This window comes from Symphalangus syndactylus, chromosome 8, assembly GCF_028878055.3.
Source record: "Symphalangus syndactylus isolate Jambi chromosome 8, NHGRI_mSymSyn1-v2.1_pri, whole genome shotgun sequence".
NCBI lineage: Eukaryota > Metazoa > Chordata > Mammalia > Primates > Hylobatidae > Symphalangus > Symphalangus syndactylus.
In genome coordinates, this window is record NC_072430.2 from 25128636 (window position 1) to 25147388 (window position 18753).

Sequence of the window (18753 nt, forward strand, 5' to 3'; positions counted from 1 at the left end):
TTAACCTACTTAACCTCTGAAGTGGGGCATTGGCCCTCATTGTAAGGATTAAGTGAGTGCAAGATCCTTTCCTAATGAGCAAAGTTATTTATGCATAATAAATATATTATTAGAATCATCATGGTTATTTGTTAACCTGAAACTTCCAAGTCAGTGAGGGTGAGGGGAGTTCACTGACGGAATGCAACTGGTGATGGAAGGAGCAGGTATTGCCTGGAAATTCCTGGTGGGGGGCGTTGGAGCATAGACTTACTATGTGTATATGTTTATATCATGTGTATACATATGGTTTCCACCTTGCCTGACTTTTGACCCCAGAAGGGACATGTGGATGGAGGCCCCTGTCCTTAAGTGAACACTTTTGGATCTGAGATCATGCTCCTGAAGGTCCCGGGTGGAGAGCCTTGGTACCTGCAACTCTGGTCTCCTGGTGGTGGTAGATTTTGTTGCTGGTGCTTTTTCTGCCTAGTTATTGTGGCTGTTCTGTTGAGAGGACAGTCAGCAGTGTGCCTTGGCTTTCCACAGATGTGAACGAGTGTGCCACCGAGAACCCCTGTGTGCAAACCTGCGTCAACACCTATGGCTCTTTCATCTGCCGCTGTGACCCAGGATATGAACTTGAGGAAGATGGTGTTCATTGCAGTGGTAATGGGCTTTGGCATTGGAAACTTCCACCTGTACTTGGGGCCTGGGCAGGGGTTGAAGGGCAAGGGCTTCCTTCATAGGTGTTTCCTCTCATTTCCTGGACACATGTCCAGTTTGGGACATCCTCCAGGGCAGTGGGGTCACAATCACACAGAACAGAGATGAGTCACTTCCTGAAAGGTGAGGTGGAGTCTCAACTTCCTTGTCATCTGACCCTCGATGCAAAAATCAATGGGGCTACCTTCTAGGACAGAGGTGGGGTTGACGAGGGAGAGGAGTCACCCGATTTGACATGTTGGTTTGAGAGCTGTCTGTCCTTACCCAGCACCGACTCAAGTCTTGGGGATATCACAGAAAGTACTTACAGAGGGCAGTGACCCAGGAATAATAGCATATCTTATCGGGAAGGGTCGAGGCGAACACTGAATGAATGAGATCATGTATGGAAGCACACATGTTCTGTGAACTTCTGAAATCTCTACAAATAATCAGTGCGTCACTCCAGGCCTGGCACCCAGGGAACATGCAAAAAAATAGTTCTCGAATCAATGGATAAATGATTGAATGTTGAATGAATGAAATCGTAATAATTTGTTGTGAGAACATAGATGTCATGGGTTAGTTGACCTTTTATAAATTCCTTCCAAGCCCAAGGAAATATGATTTTCTGTCCACGCTAGTTTATGGACTCTATTATAATTTTCTTATTAACTCCCTCTTTTTTTCCCCTAGAAAGTTAATTTTTTTTTCTTAGTTAGAAAAATATTATTGGATTGTAAACTCCTTGAGAATAGGGACCACCTCTTACTCACATTTATCACGGTAGCATCCCACATAGAGCCACACACAACTCTTTCTTTCTCTCTCTTTCCCTTTCTTGCCTTGTTTTTTGTAAACGTTGGATTAAAGTACACTCCATTTCAGCCACTTCTGGCATCATCAGCAGTTGTGAATTAGCAAAGTCTAAATTAATAATGCTTCACTGTGCTTTTCAAAATAAGTGGGCCATACACTAGAGCGTGAAAAATCTTTTTGTCCTGCAGAATGGAAAATTTCCTAATCCGGGTTTTATTGTAACAGGAACTGACCCAGGTCGTGAATGGAACTTGTGTGATAGTCTCACTGACGACTAAAGTGTTCTGGGGACAGAGTCCCATGAAACAAATGAACACCTCTTCCTAGGGCCAGGACAGTCAGAGCCACAAGCAGGAAGTTACAGAGAGCCCTGGGCTGATTAAATACAAGGCCCAGAAACAGAAATAAAATACCCTCAGGCATGAAAAGCCACTTTCTTCCTAGATTTCAGTTCCTTCCATGGCACTCCTTGGGGAGTTGGGGCCAAGGAACTAAGAAGTGTGGAAAATCTAACATTATGTGGTGAGATGATTTGTTTCTCCAGAATGCTCTGTTAATCCACAGATGTTTATTGCCCTACTGCATAGGCCATATAGCAGAGTGACCCTGGAGGAGCTGAGTTCAAATTCTAGCTCTGCCATTGACTATTTTTCTTGACCAAGTCACTCCCTGAGTCTCAGTTTCATCCTTTATTAAAAAAATCAACCAGCCAGCCAACCAACCAACCACCCCCATAGAGTGGTCAAAAATTAAATAAGCTGGCGCAGCCCAGAGGGTGGCCCAGCTCCAGGCTGGTTCCAGGCTGGCTGGAAGCTGCTGCTTCCCATGTCCCAGGGAGGATCCAAGGTAGGCAGGCCACTGAGAGACAAATATTCCTGCCCACCCCACAACACTCTGGACTTTTCTCTTTCAAGGAGGTTTTTTTGGACACAGTGGAGTTTTAGTCATTACATGTTAATTTATCTTCCCTAAGTGTAGGTGTAAGAGACTTTTGGCTTCTTGAGAAGCTTACATCCCTGCCGATTTGGCCAAGATTTTCAGTTGACTCATTTTGCCCCAAATGGCCAACTTGTCCTCCATGTTCTCCATGATGCACACCCTCCTGAAGACTTGGTGTGACCCCGGGTTACGTAGGGTTTCTAGAGCAGACTGGCCCAGGATAACAGGGTGATGGAGAGAGTCTGTTTCTGCACCTTCCTACTTAACCCCTTTCTGCACTTCTCCATTTCCCGCAGGCACTGTTATCCTCACTGTGTTATCACAGCTGGGGTGGCCCCTCCGTGTAGCCCCAGACCCCTCCTAGCCTTGTCTCTCAGGGATTTGCTAAGCTGAGCTGTTCCTGGAAACCATGGTGGGTTCTCATGTGGAGGAGTGAAAGTGGCCTAATACGTGCTCCCTGCCAGAAACTGGGCTTGTATTTCAGCTTTCCACTGGAGGGTGGAGCCACAGCCCTAAGCAAAGTCTGGGAATTGCAGACCCCAGGATAAACCGAGTAGGGTCTGTTACGGCCCCTCCCTGCCCGGTGAGAGTTGGGAGTGGGTGCTACACTCTCCATCTGCCCTAGAGCTAACCCTGCTTGGGTGCTTGCCCCAACCTCAGGGCTCTCCAGCTCCACTCATCCCTCAGCACAATTACTCAGGGAGACATTACAGTGTCGTGTTTCTAAGTGTAGGATCTAGAGGCTGGGTTCAAGTCCCAGCTTTCCTCCTTACTTGTTATCTGTGAACTTGGTCAAGTTAGCTAACCTCTGTAAGCCTCAGTTTTTCTTCTGTAAAATATGGAGAGTGATAGCACCTCCTTCATATGGGGTTGAGGTGAGAATTAAATAAGAGGAGGCATGTAAAGCATTTAACCCAGTGCTTGGCATATAGGGAGCCTCAGGGATTAACAGACATCACTACTACTCTACTGAAAGTACGAGTGGAATCTACAAACTTGGAAATAAAACAGGACACTCAGTTATGATGGGCTGGAGCCAGAGACCCGGGGCTCTATAAGGCTTCCAGGGGAGGTGGGGAGGCACAACCAAAGCAGATATTACCTGAGCACACTTGACTTTTCAAATCAGCATCCTAATTCTGCTGGCTGATAACACATCACCTGAGGACCCCTGAGAGAGACAGGAAGGAGTTTTTCCTTCTGGCATGTGAGAGGCACAAGGCGTGTAACACCCGGGATTATCTGATGGTGGAGAGGCAGCTTCTTTTGCGTTGACACCCTCTCTGGGTGACTCTAGCCACCAGTGGTCTGTGAGTGAGAGAGTAATCCGAGGACATGTCACATGGGGAAACTAGTGAAAGCAAGTTTTTGGGAAACAACAAATGCAAGAAAAACATGTTTTCTTTGGCATGCTTATCGAATGAGGTTCAAACAGGGGCTCTGTTGCCAAACTCTGTGTGTGATGAAGAGTTGGCTTTTCTGAAATGTTTGCATCTGCATCAACCACCATGGCCCATGCGGATGAGTTGTAAATCACATGGACAGGGGTTCCCCTCCACAACAGGCTGGCTGGAAGCTGCTGCTGCCATTGTCCCAGGGAGGATCCGAGGTAGGCGGGCCACGAAGAGAAAAATTATATCCCTGCCCATCCCTCACCACTCCAGAGTTTTCTCTTTCAGGCAGTTTTTTGTTTGTTTGTTTGTTTGTCTACACAGTGAAGTTTTAATATAATTAAAATCCTGGCCTTTTGGATATGTCCCTTAATTGTGACTTTAGGAACAATATTGTTCCTGAAGTTGGGGAAAGAGGTGATTGGAGGGGAGTTGGCACTGCGAAAGTTGCCCCTTCAGAGGGCCCGCTAGGGCCAGGGAATGTTTTTTTGGGTCTTGGGGAAACCCCCGGAAAATCCCAGTGGGCAAAGAAATCTCAGCCCCTTGAGCGGTCAGAGGTAGAGAGTGGATCTCCCTACATGGTGAAATAAGTTTATAATGAATGGAAGGTGCAGCCGAGTGAGAGGCAGATGTTGGAAGCTCGATGGAGGTGGATTTCAGCTCCATGTAGAAAAGAATTTTCTGACAATTAGAGCTGTCCAAATATCAATGGGTATCCTCATTAGGTAGTGAGCTCTCCATTGCTAGAAGTGCTGGAGAAGTGAATTGACAGCTTCTTGGCAGTAAAGCCATTCTATGTATCAAGACAGTGTGAGAGTTGGAGTAGATGGCCACTAAGCTCCCATCCCCATGTAGACCGGGATTACAAACAGCAGGTGTGACTTGTCACCCCAGATATGGACGAGTGCAGCTTCTCTGAGTTCCTCTGCCAACATGAGTGTGTGAACCAGCCCGGCACGTACTTCTGCTCCTGCCCTCCAGGCTACATCCTGCTGGACGACAACCGAAGCTGCCAAGGTAAGGCTGTCCGGAGGGGCCTGGCTGGGGTGTATGTGTGAGGTGGAGCTGCTTCAGGGTGTCATCTGGATGTCCTCACCTGGGGAATCATGTGCAGCTTTTGGAAGGTGGCAGGGGTGGGGGTGTCAGTGGGTGCTGGTGGCTCTCATGGTGGCAGCTCTAGGAAGGATGCCTGGCCTGGTGTCTTCCCTCCCTGTAACCCATCCTTTGGCCAGGATATTGGCCACGTAAACTTCTGTAATCAACTCTGCAGATGCAGACGGCAGCCTGTAAGCGTGGCTTTCTGCCTCCCCAGGCAGATCTCTGAGGCTCCTCCGAGAACTGCTCCAGAGCTAAGCAGGACTTTTATGGCCTGGCCAGAGCCCTGGCTTTCTTACGTGGCCTGGAGGGCAGTTTGGTTAGCCTTTCTCCAAGTGATCTCCTAGAGCGTATTTGCCAGGGAGACCTCATGCACCTGACTGCTCTGTTCCTGGAAGGGCTGGGACCCCAGACTGTAAAAGGGGTGGGTCTTCTCCTGTTTGCCTGCTTAGCCTGGCTTCCAGCCCCATGCTCCACCCACTGAGGGGTGATTGCAGAAGCAACTGACCCATTCTCAGCCTCCTTGAACCTGCCTTATCCCATTGCCAAGCAAGAATTCTCGTAGTAGTGCCAGGCAATAGAAATATCATGTGAGCTACAGACGTGAGCCACCTATGTAATTTTACATTTTCTATTAGCCACATTAAAAGAGGAAAAAAAATGGTAAAATTCCTTTTACTACTGTATTTTCTTTCTTTTTTTTTTTTTTTTTTTTGAGACAGAGTCTTACTCTGTTGCCCAGGCTGGAGTGCAGTGGTGTGATCTTGGCTTACTGCAGCCTCTGCCTCCCGGGTTCAAGTGATTCTCCTGCCTCAGCCTCCCAAGCAGCTGGGACTACAGGCACATGCTACCATGCTGGGCTAATTTTTGTATTTTGTATTTTTAGTACAGGTGCATGCCACCACGCCAGGCTAATTTTTGTATTTTTGTATTTTTGTGTTTTACCATGTTGGCCAAGCTGGTCTTGAACTCCTGTTTTTACTACCGTGTTTTCTTTAATGCAGTATATCCAAAATATTATTTCAGCATGTATTCAATATAAAAATTATTGATGAGATGTTTTACATTCTTTTTTTAAATTAAAAAATATATATATAAATATATATAAAATATATACAAATAAAATTAAGAGACAAGGCCTTGCTTTGTTGCCCAGGCTGGTCTTGAACTCCTGGCTTCAAGTGATCCTCCTGCCTCAGCCTCCCAATGTACCGCGATTACAGACATAAGCCACTGTGCCTGGCTCACATTATTTTTTGGTACTAAGTCATCAAAATCTGGTGTGTATTTTCCACTTACAGCACATCTCAATTTGGATCAGCCACATTCCAAGTACTCAGTAGCCTCATATGGCCTGTGGCTGCCATATTGGATAGTACAGCTCTGTAGTAAGATCCAGCCTACCCCACCCCCACACATCTGGCCTGGCCAATAATGCCCTGCCTCCGCTTCTTGTCTACCCTGCATTTCAGACATCAATGAATGTGAGCACAGAAACCACACGTGCAACCTGCAGCAGACTTGCTACAATTTACAAGGGGGCTTCAAATGCATTGACCCCATCCGCTGTGAGGAGCCTTATCTGAGGATCAGTGATAAGTAAGTCATGGCGTCCGCCTGGGGAATAGAAACCTGATGAGGGCCTGGCTCAGGAGGTTGGCGATGTGGTGTGAAAGAGAATGCACCAGCCAGGAAGTCAGGGCACCTGGCCTACTACCTATGTCATGTGCTCGTGTGTGTGTGTGTGTGTGTGTGTGTGTAGAATATAACAGAGTAGAATAGATGGAACAGACTGGGATAGAAAATATCAGAGTGCATTGCACATAGCAAGAGTCAATATTGTTTTTTGAAACTTATCTTTTAGTTTTGTGTGCTACTGGTTTGCAGTGCAAAGTGTGCTACTGTACGTTGTCAAAAAGTTTGCAAAACATTCCATTACAAGTTATAGGATCTGAAACACATCCCTACATGCAAGAAAGAACTATTTTTCAAAATGTTTGACCACAACACACAGTAAGAAACACATACAAGCCTGGGCGCAGTGGCTCATGCCTGTAATCGCAGCACTTTGGGAAGCTGAGGTGAGTGGATTGCCTGAGCTCAAGAGTTCGAAAGCAGCCTGGCCAACATGATGAAACCCCATCTCTACTAAAAATACAAAAAAATTAGCTGGGCGTGGTGGCACACGCCTATAGTCCCAGCTACTCAGGAGGCTGAGGCATGAGAATCGCTTGAACCTGGGAGGAGGAGGTTACAATGAGCTGAGATCGTGTCACTGCTGTCCAGTCTGAGTGACAGAGTGAGACTCTGTCTCAAAACACACACACACACAAACACACACGCACACTCACACAGAGTTCTCTATCACTCCCCTACTCATGCCAGAGCTATGCAAAGATTCTCTAGAAAGCTAACCAAGCCGAGAGCTGAGTCAGGGTTCTAGAATCTCCTCTTCCCTCTAATGACTTTGTTCTGGATACACGGGGTCTTTTAGAGGTTGGCTCCTAAATGTAACACGCATAGGACTCACCTGGTGATCTCGTTAGAGTGTGATTCAGTGGGTTTGGGGTGGGCCTGAGATTCTCCTTTCTGGCAAGCTCCCAGGTGAAATGAATGCTTCCAATCTCCCTGGACTGCTCCGTGAATATTGAGGTGCTGGAGAGTTGAGTATTGAGGTGCTGGAGAGTTGAGTATTGAGGTGCTGGAGTGTTGAGTATTGAGGTGCTGGAGAGTTGAGTATTGAGGTGCTGGAGAGTTGAGTATTGAGGTGCTGGAGAGTTGAGTATTGAGGTGCTGGAGAGTTGAGTATTGAGGTGCTGGAGAGTTGAGTATTGAGGTGCTGGAGAGTTGAGTATTGAGGTGCTGGAGAGTTCTCTCATTGGCTCTAATCAAGTTACTGACATCATCTTGGTCAACATTTTACTAAATCACCAGATGGCAAACATTAGAGTTGAGAGAATTAAAGTTAAGACAATTTCCAAAAGGTGAACGCAGTAGGACAGTGGCTTTCTGTTCCTGGCATAGTAGCAGTTCCTTTTCCTTCTCTTTTATCCCTTTTTTAAACCATCTCAGTTCCTCCTTGGCCTCCTATTCTTCCAAATGTTCACACATTGACTTCCCTTGAGCAACACCAAACCGCAGCATGGGAGATAAAAGGATGAATCGGACACCCCCATCCTGCCCTCTCAGAATACAGCCTCTAAGAGAGGAATTCATGGCTTACCAGTTGTTCCCACTTTGATAACAAATTGGCAAAAGAGAGGATAATGCCGGGACGGTCGGGTCCTTTAGAGACATCTTCACTTGTTGCTAAGAGCTGTGCTACTAAGCAACCCTTTAGAACAGGGCTCTTTGACCCCCGATGTAAGGCCTGTTTGTGGCAGAGCAGAGCTCCAGGCTGCTTTTCCCAGCTTCTATTCTTGGTTCTCTCTGGGTTTTTCCAGGCCGCCCTTGTCTGTGGCTGGGGAGCTGACCCATTTCAGCTTGCAGCACTGAGCTGGAGTTACTGGTGGAGTCTCTGGCATGACGCTGACAATGCTCCATGACTCCCTCGCTCCGGGCTCCAGTCCGGTCAGACTCCGGCAGCCCCTTCCAGCTCCTTGTCCAGTTCAGGTGTCCTGTGCTTCTGCCAGTCTGAACAGGACTTGCTCATGCCTTTACCCGTGCCCAGGAATGGCCAACCTCCCTGCTTGTGTGCACATACTTCCGGCCATATGGAAGGCATTCCTTTCATCTCCACATAGCCAGACCTGCCCCATCTTTCAAGTTTCAGCTCAGATGCCACCTCTCCCAGCTGTTTGTGGTCCTCTTCAGCTAGTAGCCATCACTTCCTCCTCCAAACTTCTTTTAGGAAACAATGATTTTCTATGCCACACATGATACTTTATTGTGGCCATTTTGGCACTAGAGATATTTTGACTTGGCTATTTTGATGCAGCCTTAAAAAAATGAAACTTGCTCTGCCACCCAGGCTGGAGTGCAGTGGTGCAATCACAGCTCATTGAAGCCTCAATCTTTTGGGCTCAAACAATCGTCCTGCCTCAGCCTTTTAAGTAGCTAGGACTATGGGTGTGTGCCAGTGCTCCTGGCATATATATATATATATATTTGGTAAAGCCAGAGGTCTTGGACTCCTGGACTTGAGTCATCCTCCTGCCTCAGCCTTTCAAAGTGCTGGGATTATAGGCATGAGACACCATACTCTGCTCAGAATGAATGGAAATTTATAAAAAGGAAGAGTAGGATGGATGGTTTAGATGGAGGAATCCAAAGGCCTCTCTGAAAAATGACATTTGGGCTGGAATGGGAAAATGAGTTGACCTTAACTAAATAGAGAGTGGAAGATCAGAAGGAACAGCATATGCAAAGGCTAGAAGGCAAGAGTGCCTTGAAGGCCCTGGAGATGGTTGGATGTGGACTCTCTTTTGGAAGTAGAACCAACAGGTTTTGTGGATAGATTGGAAGTTAGAGAGCGGCAGAAACACAGCAAGGTTGACTCCTAGCGTTGACCACCACCGCACGTCTCAACAGACATCTTCATCCTATTGTGAACCCTGGCCCCTAGGTGGAGTCTCAGGGCAGGGTCAGAGACAGAGGAAGGGGGTGTTGGGGTGAATCAAGGGGTATCTATAACAGGCATTCTTTGGTAGTAAAAGTCAGTGATTTTATATTAGGGCACTCTGCTAATAGTTGCATTGTATTAGAGATATTTGTGTCTATGATTTATTTCTCCTATTAGAAAGTAAACTATCTGAGGTCAGGATCTTATTATTCATTGAATTTCCAAAATGTCCCATGTCACATCTTGTACATAGTTCTAACTCTTGTTTATCAATTATTGAATGACAAGATTTGATTATATTCGATTCAATTACATTCCATGCAGACTGGGCTGAGCGCAATAGGGAATGTACAAAGATCCTCAAGACCTGTTAATCCAATTTCTTACTTTAAAAATTTCTTTCTTTCTTCCTTTTTTTTTTTTTTTTTTTTTTTGTTTTGTTTTTTGAGACAGGGTCTTGCTCTGCCGCCCAGGCTGGAGCGGCATATTTGGCCTGCATGGCAAATGTAAAGTATCTTGGAGAGTGTTCTAATGTTCTGCAAACCAGAGATCTAAGGTTTATATTCTATTTAGTAGCCAGAACATCTGATTGGTGAGAAAAGTCCATTCTCTAGGAAACAGAGCTTGCCTACATGCTGGAAAGTTTTTAGACTCAAGCCAGGAGCAGAGACATTCTACAGTTATGGCATTTGGATGCTAAAAATGGGGTGGCCTCATTTTCAGTGTTTTAAGAGAGGAAGCAGGCACGACCAGCACCTGGAATGGATTTCTTGAGTTCTCACATGATTTCCCTTTCCACAGCCGCTGTATGTGTCCTGCTGAGAACCCTGGCTGCAGAGACCAGCCCTTTACCATCTTGTACCGGGACATGGACGTGGTGTCAGGACGCTCTGTTCCCGCTGACATCTTCCAAATGCAAGCCACGACCCGCTACCCTGGGGCCTATTACATTTTCCAGATCAAATCTGGGAATGAGGGCAGAGAATTTTACATGCGGGTAAGAGGGAGTGGGGAGTGGGGACGCCATCTGTCACAGTGGCCTTGTGCTGTCTCTCCTAGGAACATGCTGTATGCAAGCAGGTAAGAGTGGAGCTAGGGGGACAGGTATGCAGAGAGAAGAGTGGAGGGTGTGGTTCAAGGTCCTGGTTTCCACCACTTTCTGTGTAGTCTTGCAGAAGATGCTTCTCCTCCTGGGCCTCAGGATCCTCATCTGTGAAATGGGACGTGAGGCCAAGATGCAATCTTAGGTCTCTTTTCTCCTAATATTCTGTTGGAGAGGCATTCACGTCTCCATTTTTCCACCAACCCATGTGACAAGTATTTCTTAAGTACCTACTATGCAGGCCAGGCACGGTGGCTGATGCCTGTAATCCCAGCATTTTGGGAGGCCAAGGTGGACAGATTGTCTGAGCTCAGGAGCTCGAGACCAGCCTGGGCAACATGGCAAAACTCTGTCTCTACAAAAAAAAAGTTAGCCGGTCATGGTGGCAGGCACCTGTAGTCTCAGCTACCTGGGGCGGTGTGGCAGGGAGGTGGTGTGAGATGGGAGGATTGCTTGAGCCCAGGAGGTCGAAGCTGCAGTGAGCTGAGATCACACCACTGTACTCCAATCTGGGCAACAGAGGGAGACCCCGTCTCTGAAAAACAATAAAAATAAAAACTTGGTGGCTTAAGGCAAAGGAAATTTATTCTCTCATAGTTCTGGAAGCCAGGAGTCTGAAATCAGTTTCACTGAGCTGAAATCCCGGTGTCAGCAGGGCTGTGCTCCTTCTGGAAGCTCTAGAGGAGAATCTGTTCCATGTCTCTTCCAGCTTCCGGGGGCCACCAGCCCTTCTTGACTGTGGCTGCATCACTCCAATATCTGCCTCTGTGGTCACGCTGCCTCCTCTTCCTCCTCTGTGTGTATCAAATCTCCCTTTGTCTCCTTCTTATATTGACACCTGTGAGTAGATTTAGGGCCCATTCAAACAATCTGGATAATCTCTCTGTCCAGATTCTTAATCGCATCTGCAAAAACCCTTTTCCTTATAATGGAACAGGTTCCAAGGATTAGGACTTGCATCATTTTGGGGGCTATTATTCAGCATACCACACCCAGGAATCTGCATTTCTAACAGAGGCTGCTGTGATCTTCCAGGGTCACTGTGGGGAGCCATATTGAAAAGGACAGGTTCATGGGAGTTTATATGCTTTCATTAGAGACTGGGCCCTATGAAGTCATGGGCCACAAGGCAGGAAGACAGAAGTCTTCTGGATAAGGCTGGCTTTCTGAGGGTCCATGCTGTCTGAAGCTGCGGGACCATCCCCGGGAAACAACTCAGTCATTCTAATGTGAGCTCTGGAGCCATGTCTTCTACAGTTTAACAATTTAACAATTGTATGATGTGACCTAACCTCTCTGGACCTCTAGATGAGTGTTTACTTTAGGATTAGATGAGATCATCCACTTAGTGCCCTGTCTGGAATACTGTTTTTATCAAAGAAGCGGAGTTTGGTGGTGGGGGTGAAACAGTCAATGACTTTCTTTTTCTCATGCTGTTGGATCAAACCTGTGAGCACCTGGGTTACATCTCAGGTCAATTCCCTAGGATTCACAGGCATGTTCCATTTCTATTGGATTGTCTCATTCTCTTACGTCAAAAGTCCGTGCTAGTTTAAATGGAAACTTCAACCTCTCTGTCTCTTACCCACTGTGAAGTTTCTCCCTGTCTCCTAGTTCAGAGCAGGTAAGGGGTGTGGTTGGCCTCTGCCCTGCCATCTTCTCACCCTCCCAGTAACAGTAGTGCTGGCCCTGGCTCCTCCAGGGCTGGTGGGAGAGGAGCAGGTGGTAGAAAGGGTAAGGCTGGAAGAGGGAGGCTCCTCCCCGATTGTAGCCATTGTAACCAGGCATTGGTGCTCCCTCAGGAGCAGAGACCCCAAAGCTGTTGCTCTCACAGGATGCTTTTGTGGGTCTTTTGGAGATTTGCCTGAGGACTTCACACTGACCAGTCCCTGATATGGGCAGTAGGGCCTGTGGTTGGTCACCTGCTACTCCAAACCTCTCAGCCCCTAATTCTGGGGCTATGTCTCATACAGATGTTCCATGGTGGTAGTGAGGTGGAGGGTGTCACTGCATCCTGGCAGCAGACCTTACACAAGGGCCTTTCAGGATGTCAACATCAGCTCCTTGCATTCCCCGTTCCTCACTATGGTGTGGGGCAGCTCAGGGCTCACATCTCCAGACTTCTCCTGGAGAGAGTCTGGTACCACTTTCTGCATCCTTGAACTTCAGGGTCCTGCATCTCTGAACAGTTTTTTTTTTTTGAAACCCCTCTTGATTGAGATGGAGGCTGGTAAGTGTGTTTAATAAAATATATGTAGAGTTGGGCACGGGGGCTCATGCCTGTAATCCCAGCTACTCTGGAGGCTGAAGTGGGAGGATCGCTGCAGCCCGGGAGTTCAAGTCCAGCCTGGGCAACATAGTGAGACCCTGTCTCTACAAAAAAAGATTAAAAAATTAGCCAGGTATGGTGTCATGACCTGTAACCACAGCTACTCTGGAGGCTGAGATGAGAAGATAACTTGAGTCCAGGAGTTCAAGGCTGCAGTGAGCTATGATTGCACCACTGTACTCCATCCTGGGTGGCAGAGCGAGACCATGTCTCTAAAAACAAAGACAAACAAACAAAAAAGCATGTATGTAGGCTGGAGAGGGTGACGGAATGAGGGAAACATCTGGCTTTGGATCACAGCTTTGTAAGTCCTGTATAACCCCAATAACTCCACACATAGCATCAGCAGCAAGCCATGTATAGTGCCTGTATGTGCCAGACACTATTCTAAGTGCTTTCTATACAGTAACCCTTTAATCTTCACAAGAATCCTATGATATAGGATAGTTTTATCATCTAGATTTTACAGGTGAGAGCACTGAGGCACAGAGCAAAGCAACCTGCCCGACTAGTCTCACAACTAATAAGCACCAGGGCAGGATTTGAACCTAAGCAGCCTGGCACCAAAAATCTGTGCTGTTATACTTTTCTTTAGAATGGGGAGGTATGCTTTACCTACTCTTCCAGCTTTGGGGTCTCAGATGAAATGGAGATCACAAGAAAAGTATAACATCCAGTTACAATAGAAAGTAATCAATAAATAGCAGTTATGATTGTATAGATACTATTGTGGACACTGCTACTGTTGCAAGGAGGCTGTGAGCTGCTGAGCCCTGGAGAGCTTGGGAATGCTACCCAGGGGACTGGAGCATTGTGTGGGAGGTGGGGCTGGATGGCCATCCAGGCTCTCACACCCTTAGATTCATTGATTTGATTATAACCACATGGGAGGAGCTTCATCTCACCCCGCAGGCAAACCACACACACTCGTATGCACACACGCACACACTTATGCCCACATGTGTACATGTACACACACACACAAGCCCATTCATAAGCCTTATTGGCCGTCTGTCTCTCACTGAGCCCTAGAAAGAGGACTGATAATTGGCTTTGGCCAGGTGGCTTGGGGGTCATAATTAGGGCCAGAAGAAGGAGCAAGGTCATGGGGTTCAGACTGTGCCAAAATGCACTTACTCCACGACACACGTGGATCAAGTGGCAGGGCCCATGGAAGCTGGCCTGCTACAGCGTGGCTGCTTGCCACAGGTCAGACCATGCCATCCCACAAGTTGATTAGAATACACCTGAGTGTGTGTGGGATCAGGGCCAAGAAGACATACGGCTGGTGGGTTGTTGGCAGCCGACTCCCAGTGTGGCCAAGTCCACTGGCATTCAGTCATTCGTGTGCATTCTTCCGTCACCAGTGTGCATTCAGCACCACTGCATATGAGGCTTCAGGTCAGGCACCGAGCGTGGAGAAACAAACAGGATGTGGTCTCTGCCCTGGAGGAACCCACACACACCTTAGCAGAGAGGGGAAAACAACCTAGCAAACACAACACAAAGTGGCGATTCTCAAGTCAAGTCAAGACCCATGGGATGGTGAGTAAACGGAGAGGTACAGAGACCTTATCAGAGAGTGTAGTGGTTAGAAGCATGATTTTTGGAGCCATAAAGTCTAGTAGCATGCAGTAGTTTTGTGGTCTTATGTAGTATCCCTAACCTACTTACAGCATAGGATTATGAAGATTAATTAAGAGGGGTAGGAAAGGTTGTAGCCAGATGCTTGGCATCATAACCACCACCATCATCACTGTCATCACCATCCTTCTCCTCATCTTTTCACACCACCAAGGCTACTAATGCCCACGGGCTCTCAGGGGTTTATTTCATTGATGCCCTGGCTCTGCCCTAAAAGCCGAATGTGGAGGTGGCTGGCCTCAGCTCTTGTGGCAGGTACTTGAGCTCTTCCAGGTGCTTGTGAGTAGGGTGGACCCAGGTGGAGGCTGGACTCACCAGCTTCTACAGTTACTTCCAAATGGGAGAGTCTAGGATTTCAAATGGGATAGTTGAGGATTCTTTCATACTCAGGAGACATTTACCAGGAGAGCCCAAAGGAACAACCTGGAAGTTTGCGCTTGCCCGATTCTCCCTTCCAGACCTTGGCCTCTGCAGATCTCCCTCCGGAGGGCTGCCTCCAGCTCGGGGTTCTCAACTCTTGGTCTTTGTTCACGCAGTGAAAGCTGGTGAGATATTTGTATATGTAAAGGCTGCAGGCATTTCCTTGTGTGGCTTTACCCTCTGAAGTCCTGGCCCAGGGCTCAGGTTTCGTAAGGGCTGACGAGGAAGTCCAAGAGATCTTCTGCACGAGGAGGTGCCAATAACGTGGATGCTGACGGGAACAGGAGAAACCAGTGCCAAGAGGAAATTGTGTGGCTGTCAGGCTGCCGATAGCCTCATGGATAGGGGAGGTCCCGGCGCCTGGCCTGCACCTGTCTGCCATCCCCACCCTTGTCTTACCTGTGGTGGCTCTTGGGGATGTTCAGAGCTTTGTGGGGCGCCCTCACTTTATGGAGACAGATAAAACATCTAGTGTAGCTTTAAACCAGCTAGATTCCTTTATTTCGCAGAGACTGTTGCTTTCAGCTTCTAGGCACAGGGCTGGGCTCTGCAGTGTATGGGAAGTGATTGTCCAGCCCATCCCTTTTCTTCCTCACGCTGTTTCCTCTACCAGTGCCAATCTCTGTCCCTTGCACTGACCGCGAGCATCTCTCATTAGGTCGGTGCTAGGAAGAAGTGAAACACACATCAGCCTCTTCTGATATCTGCTGTGCAGTGAAAAAAGCCTGGGGCTTGGGGTCAGAAATACCCGAATGGAAGCCCTTGGCCCTGCCCAAGACTAGCTGGGTAACCCTAAGCAATTATTTAACCTCATGGGACCTCAGTTTGCTTACTTATAAAATGGGGGAGTAATGAGTCATACCTTTCATACAGCACTTAGACAAGGACAGCCAGGGTCCCCCCCCCACCTGTGTCCTGTGCTTTTAGATCAATATTTCTCAATAATTAATGTGCACACAAAGCCCTGGGGATTGTGTTAAGCTACAGATTCTGGCTCAGTAGATCCTAGCCCTGAGATTCTGCATTTATAAGAAGCTCCCTGGTGATGCCCATGCTGCTGGTCCAGGGACCACACTTTGAGTGGCAAGGCTTTTCAGGGTTTTATGAGAATTTTTTTTTTTTAGTTGGAGTCTCGCTGTCGTCCAGGGTAGAGTATAGTGGTGCGATCTCTACTCACTGCAACCTCTGCCCCCCAGGTTCAAGCAATTCTTGTGCCTCAGCCTCCCAAGTAGCTGGGATTACAGGCACCTGCCAACACACCTCGCTAATTTTTCTAGTTTTAGTAGAGACGGGGTTTCACCGTATTGGCCAGGCTGGTCTCAAACTCCTGGCTCCAAGTGATCCACCCACCTCGGCCTCCCAACTGCTGGGATGACAGTTGTGAGCCATGTGCCCGGCCATTTTATGAGGATTAAATAAGCAGATGTACATAAACATGGTTAGAAGAGTTCCTCACACATGATGGGTGCTCAGTAGATGTCATTCCTCTCTGCCTTCCTCCTTGAAAGTTTTAGAAAAAGACTCAGTGGAGGAGAGAGGTCACGTGAAATTATTAGGACCACAGTGATCAGGTTACAGAATGGTGAAGCTGGAGATGACTCTAGGGTGTCTAGAGGGGGGTTCTTAAATTCCACCTTGCCCAGGCATCACCTAAAAATATACTGACATAGAAAATCTTGGAATGGGCCCCTAGAATTGTTAGTTTAAAAAAAAAGTTCCAGTAGCTTTTGATGCCATTTTTTTTTTTAAATTACTGATCTGGTCCAAACCCTCATTTTATTTTTCCTCAGAAACGTTTTTTAAAACTTTTATTCCACTTTCAAGGGTACATGTGCATGTTGGTCGTATAGATAAATTACTGTGTCATAGGAGTTTGGTGTACATATTATGTCATCACCCAGGTAATAAGCATAGTACCCAGTAGGTAGTTTTTCTAGCCCCTCCCTCCTCCTGCCTCCCACCCTGAAGCAGGCCCTGGTGCCTGTTGTTCCCTTCTTTGTGTCCATGTGTACTCAATGCCAAACCCTCATTTTAGAGATGAGCCCCAGAGAGGTGAAGTGACAGCCCTAAGCCATGTAGAAGTTTCAATCAATGATTCGTTCATCATTCAATATATATTTTCTGAACACCTTCTGTGTTCAAGGCACCACACTGGCTTCTAGGGGGACTCAGTGGTGAAAAGCCTGACCCCAGTACCGTACCTGTTCTTACGGAACTCATAGCCTAGTGGGGGCCTAGATATCAGACACGGATCAGGTAGACAGTGTGGACAATCATGCAGGCTCATAAATGCTTTCCATCCTGTATAAAGTAGAGGCTGCAGCGGCAGAGGTCGCAGGGGGACCTGACTTAGATTGGGGAATCAGAGAAGGCTCCTCTTAGGAAGTGACCTTTCAGATAAGACCTGAAGGGTTTGCAGAAAAGAGCCAGGTGGAGAGTGGGCAAAGCCAGGGAAAGAGCATGGCACAGTTGAGGCACTGAGGGGGTGCCAGTTTGACTGACGGAGGCAAGAGAGCACCCAGGTGGGGCTGCAGGGCCACCATGGAGGCCTTTTCTCACTGGTGTCCCCCGGTTCTGTCCATAGCAAACGGGCCCCATCAGTGCCACCCTGGTGATGACACGCCCCATCAAAGGGCCCCGGGAAATCCAGCTGGACTTGGAAATGATCACTGTCAACACTGTCATCAACTTCAGAGGCAGCTCCGTGATCCGACTGCGGATATATGTGTCGCAGTACCCATTCTGAGCCTCGGGCTGGAGCCTCCGACGCTGCCTCTCACTGGCACCAAGGGACAGGAGAAGAGAGGAAATAACAGAGAGAATGAGAGCGACACAGACGTTAGGCATTTCCTGCTGAACGTTTCCCCGAAGAGTCGGCCCCAACTTCCTGACTCTCACCTGTACTATTGCAGACCTGTCACCCTGCAGGACATGCCACCCCCAGTTCCTATGACGCAGTTATCAAAAAGTATTATCATTGCTCCCCTGATATAAGATTGTTGGTGAATTTTCAAGGCCTTCAGTTTATTTCCACTATTTTCAAAGAAAATAGATTAGGTTTGCGGGGGTCTGAGTCTATGTTCAAAGACTGTGAACAGCTTGCTGTCACCTCTTCACCTCTTCCACTCCTTCTCTCACCGTGTTACTGCTTTGCAAAGACCTGGGAGCTGGCGGGGAACGCTGGGAGTAGCTAGTTTGCTTTTTGCGTACACAGAGAAGGCTATGTAAACAAACCACAGCAGGATCGAAGGGTTTTTAGAGACTGTGTTTCAAAACCACGCCTGGTATTTTCAACCATAAAAGAAGTTTCAGTTGTCCTTAAATTTGTATAACGGTTTAATCCTGTCTTGTTCATTTTGAGTATTTTTAAAAAATATGTCGTAGAATTCCTTCAAAAGGCCTTCAGACACATGCTATGTTCTGTCTTCCCAAACCCAGTCTCCTCTCCATTTTAGCCCAATGTTTTCTTTGAGGACCCCTTAATCTTGCTTTCTTTAGAATTTTTACCCAATTGGATTGGAAGGCAGAGGTCTCCAAACTGATTAAATATTTGAAGAGAGCTTGTGTTTGGTTCATTTTGACATCATAGACGAGTCAGCCTTTGGGGTTCTAGTTCTGTTTAAACCTGTTTATTGTGTGCTGGCTTAGAAAGCTCTCCAGAGAGCTAGGGCATTATCTGTGACTCTGGCAAATTGATGGGAGGGGGGTGGTGGGGCAGAGAAATAGGGGTGGTGGGGAAGTTAGGGGGAGGCATCATCCCTGAGTCCTGTTT

At 47.4% G+C, this 18753-nt stretch overlaps 1 protein-coding gene across 4 annotated transcripts in view; it reads left to right on the plus strand.

The window, feature by feature from the left end:
- FBLN5 (fibulin 5) overlaps positions 1-18540 on the plus strand; it is a 79374-nt gene extending 60834 nt beyond the window's left edge. For 3 of the 4 annotated variants that reach the window (XM_055288380.1, XM_055288379.1, XM_055288382.2), the window contains 5 exons: positions 526-645; positions 4725-4847; positions 6398-6524; positions 10288-10483; positions 17566-18540. In XM_055288380.1, the coding sequence (XP_055144355.1) occupies positions 526-645; positions 4725-4847; positions 6398-6524; positions 10288-10483; positions 17566-17727 (728 nt within the window). In that variant the 3' untranslated portion in view covers positions 17728-18540. Of the gene's footprint in view, positions 1-525; positions 646-4724; positions 4848-6397; positions 6525-10287; positions 10484-14284; positions 14447-17565 lie in introns of those variants that run through there. The other variant, XM_055288381.2, reaches the window with a different exon arrangement.
- The last annotated feature ends 213 nt before the right edge of the window (positions 18541-18753 follow it).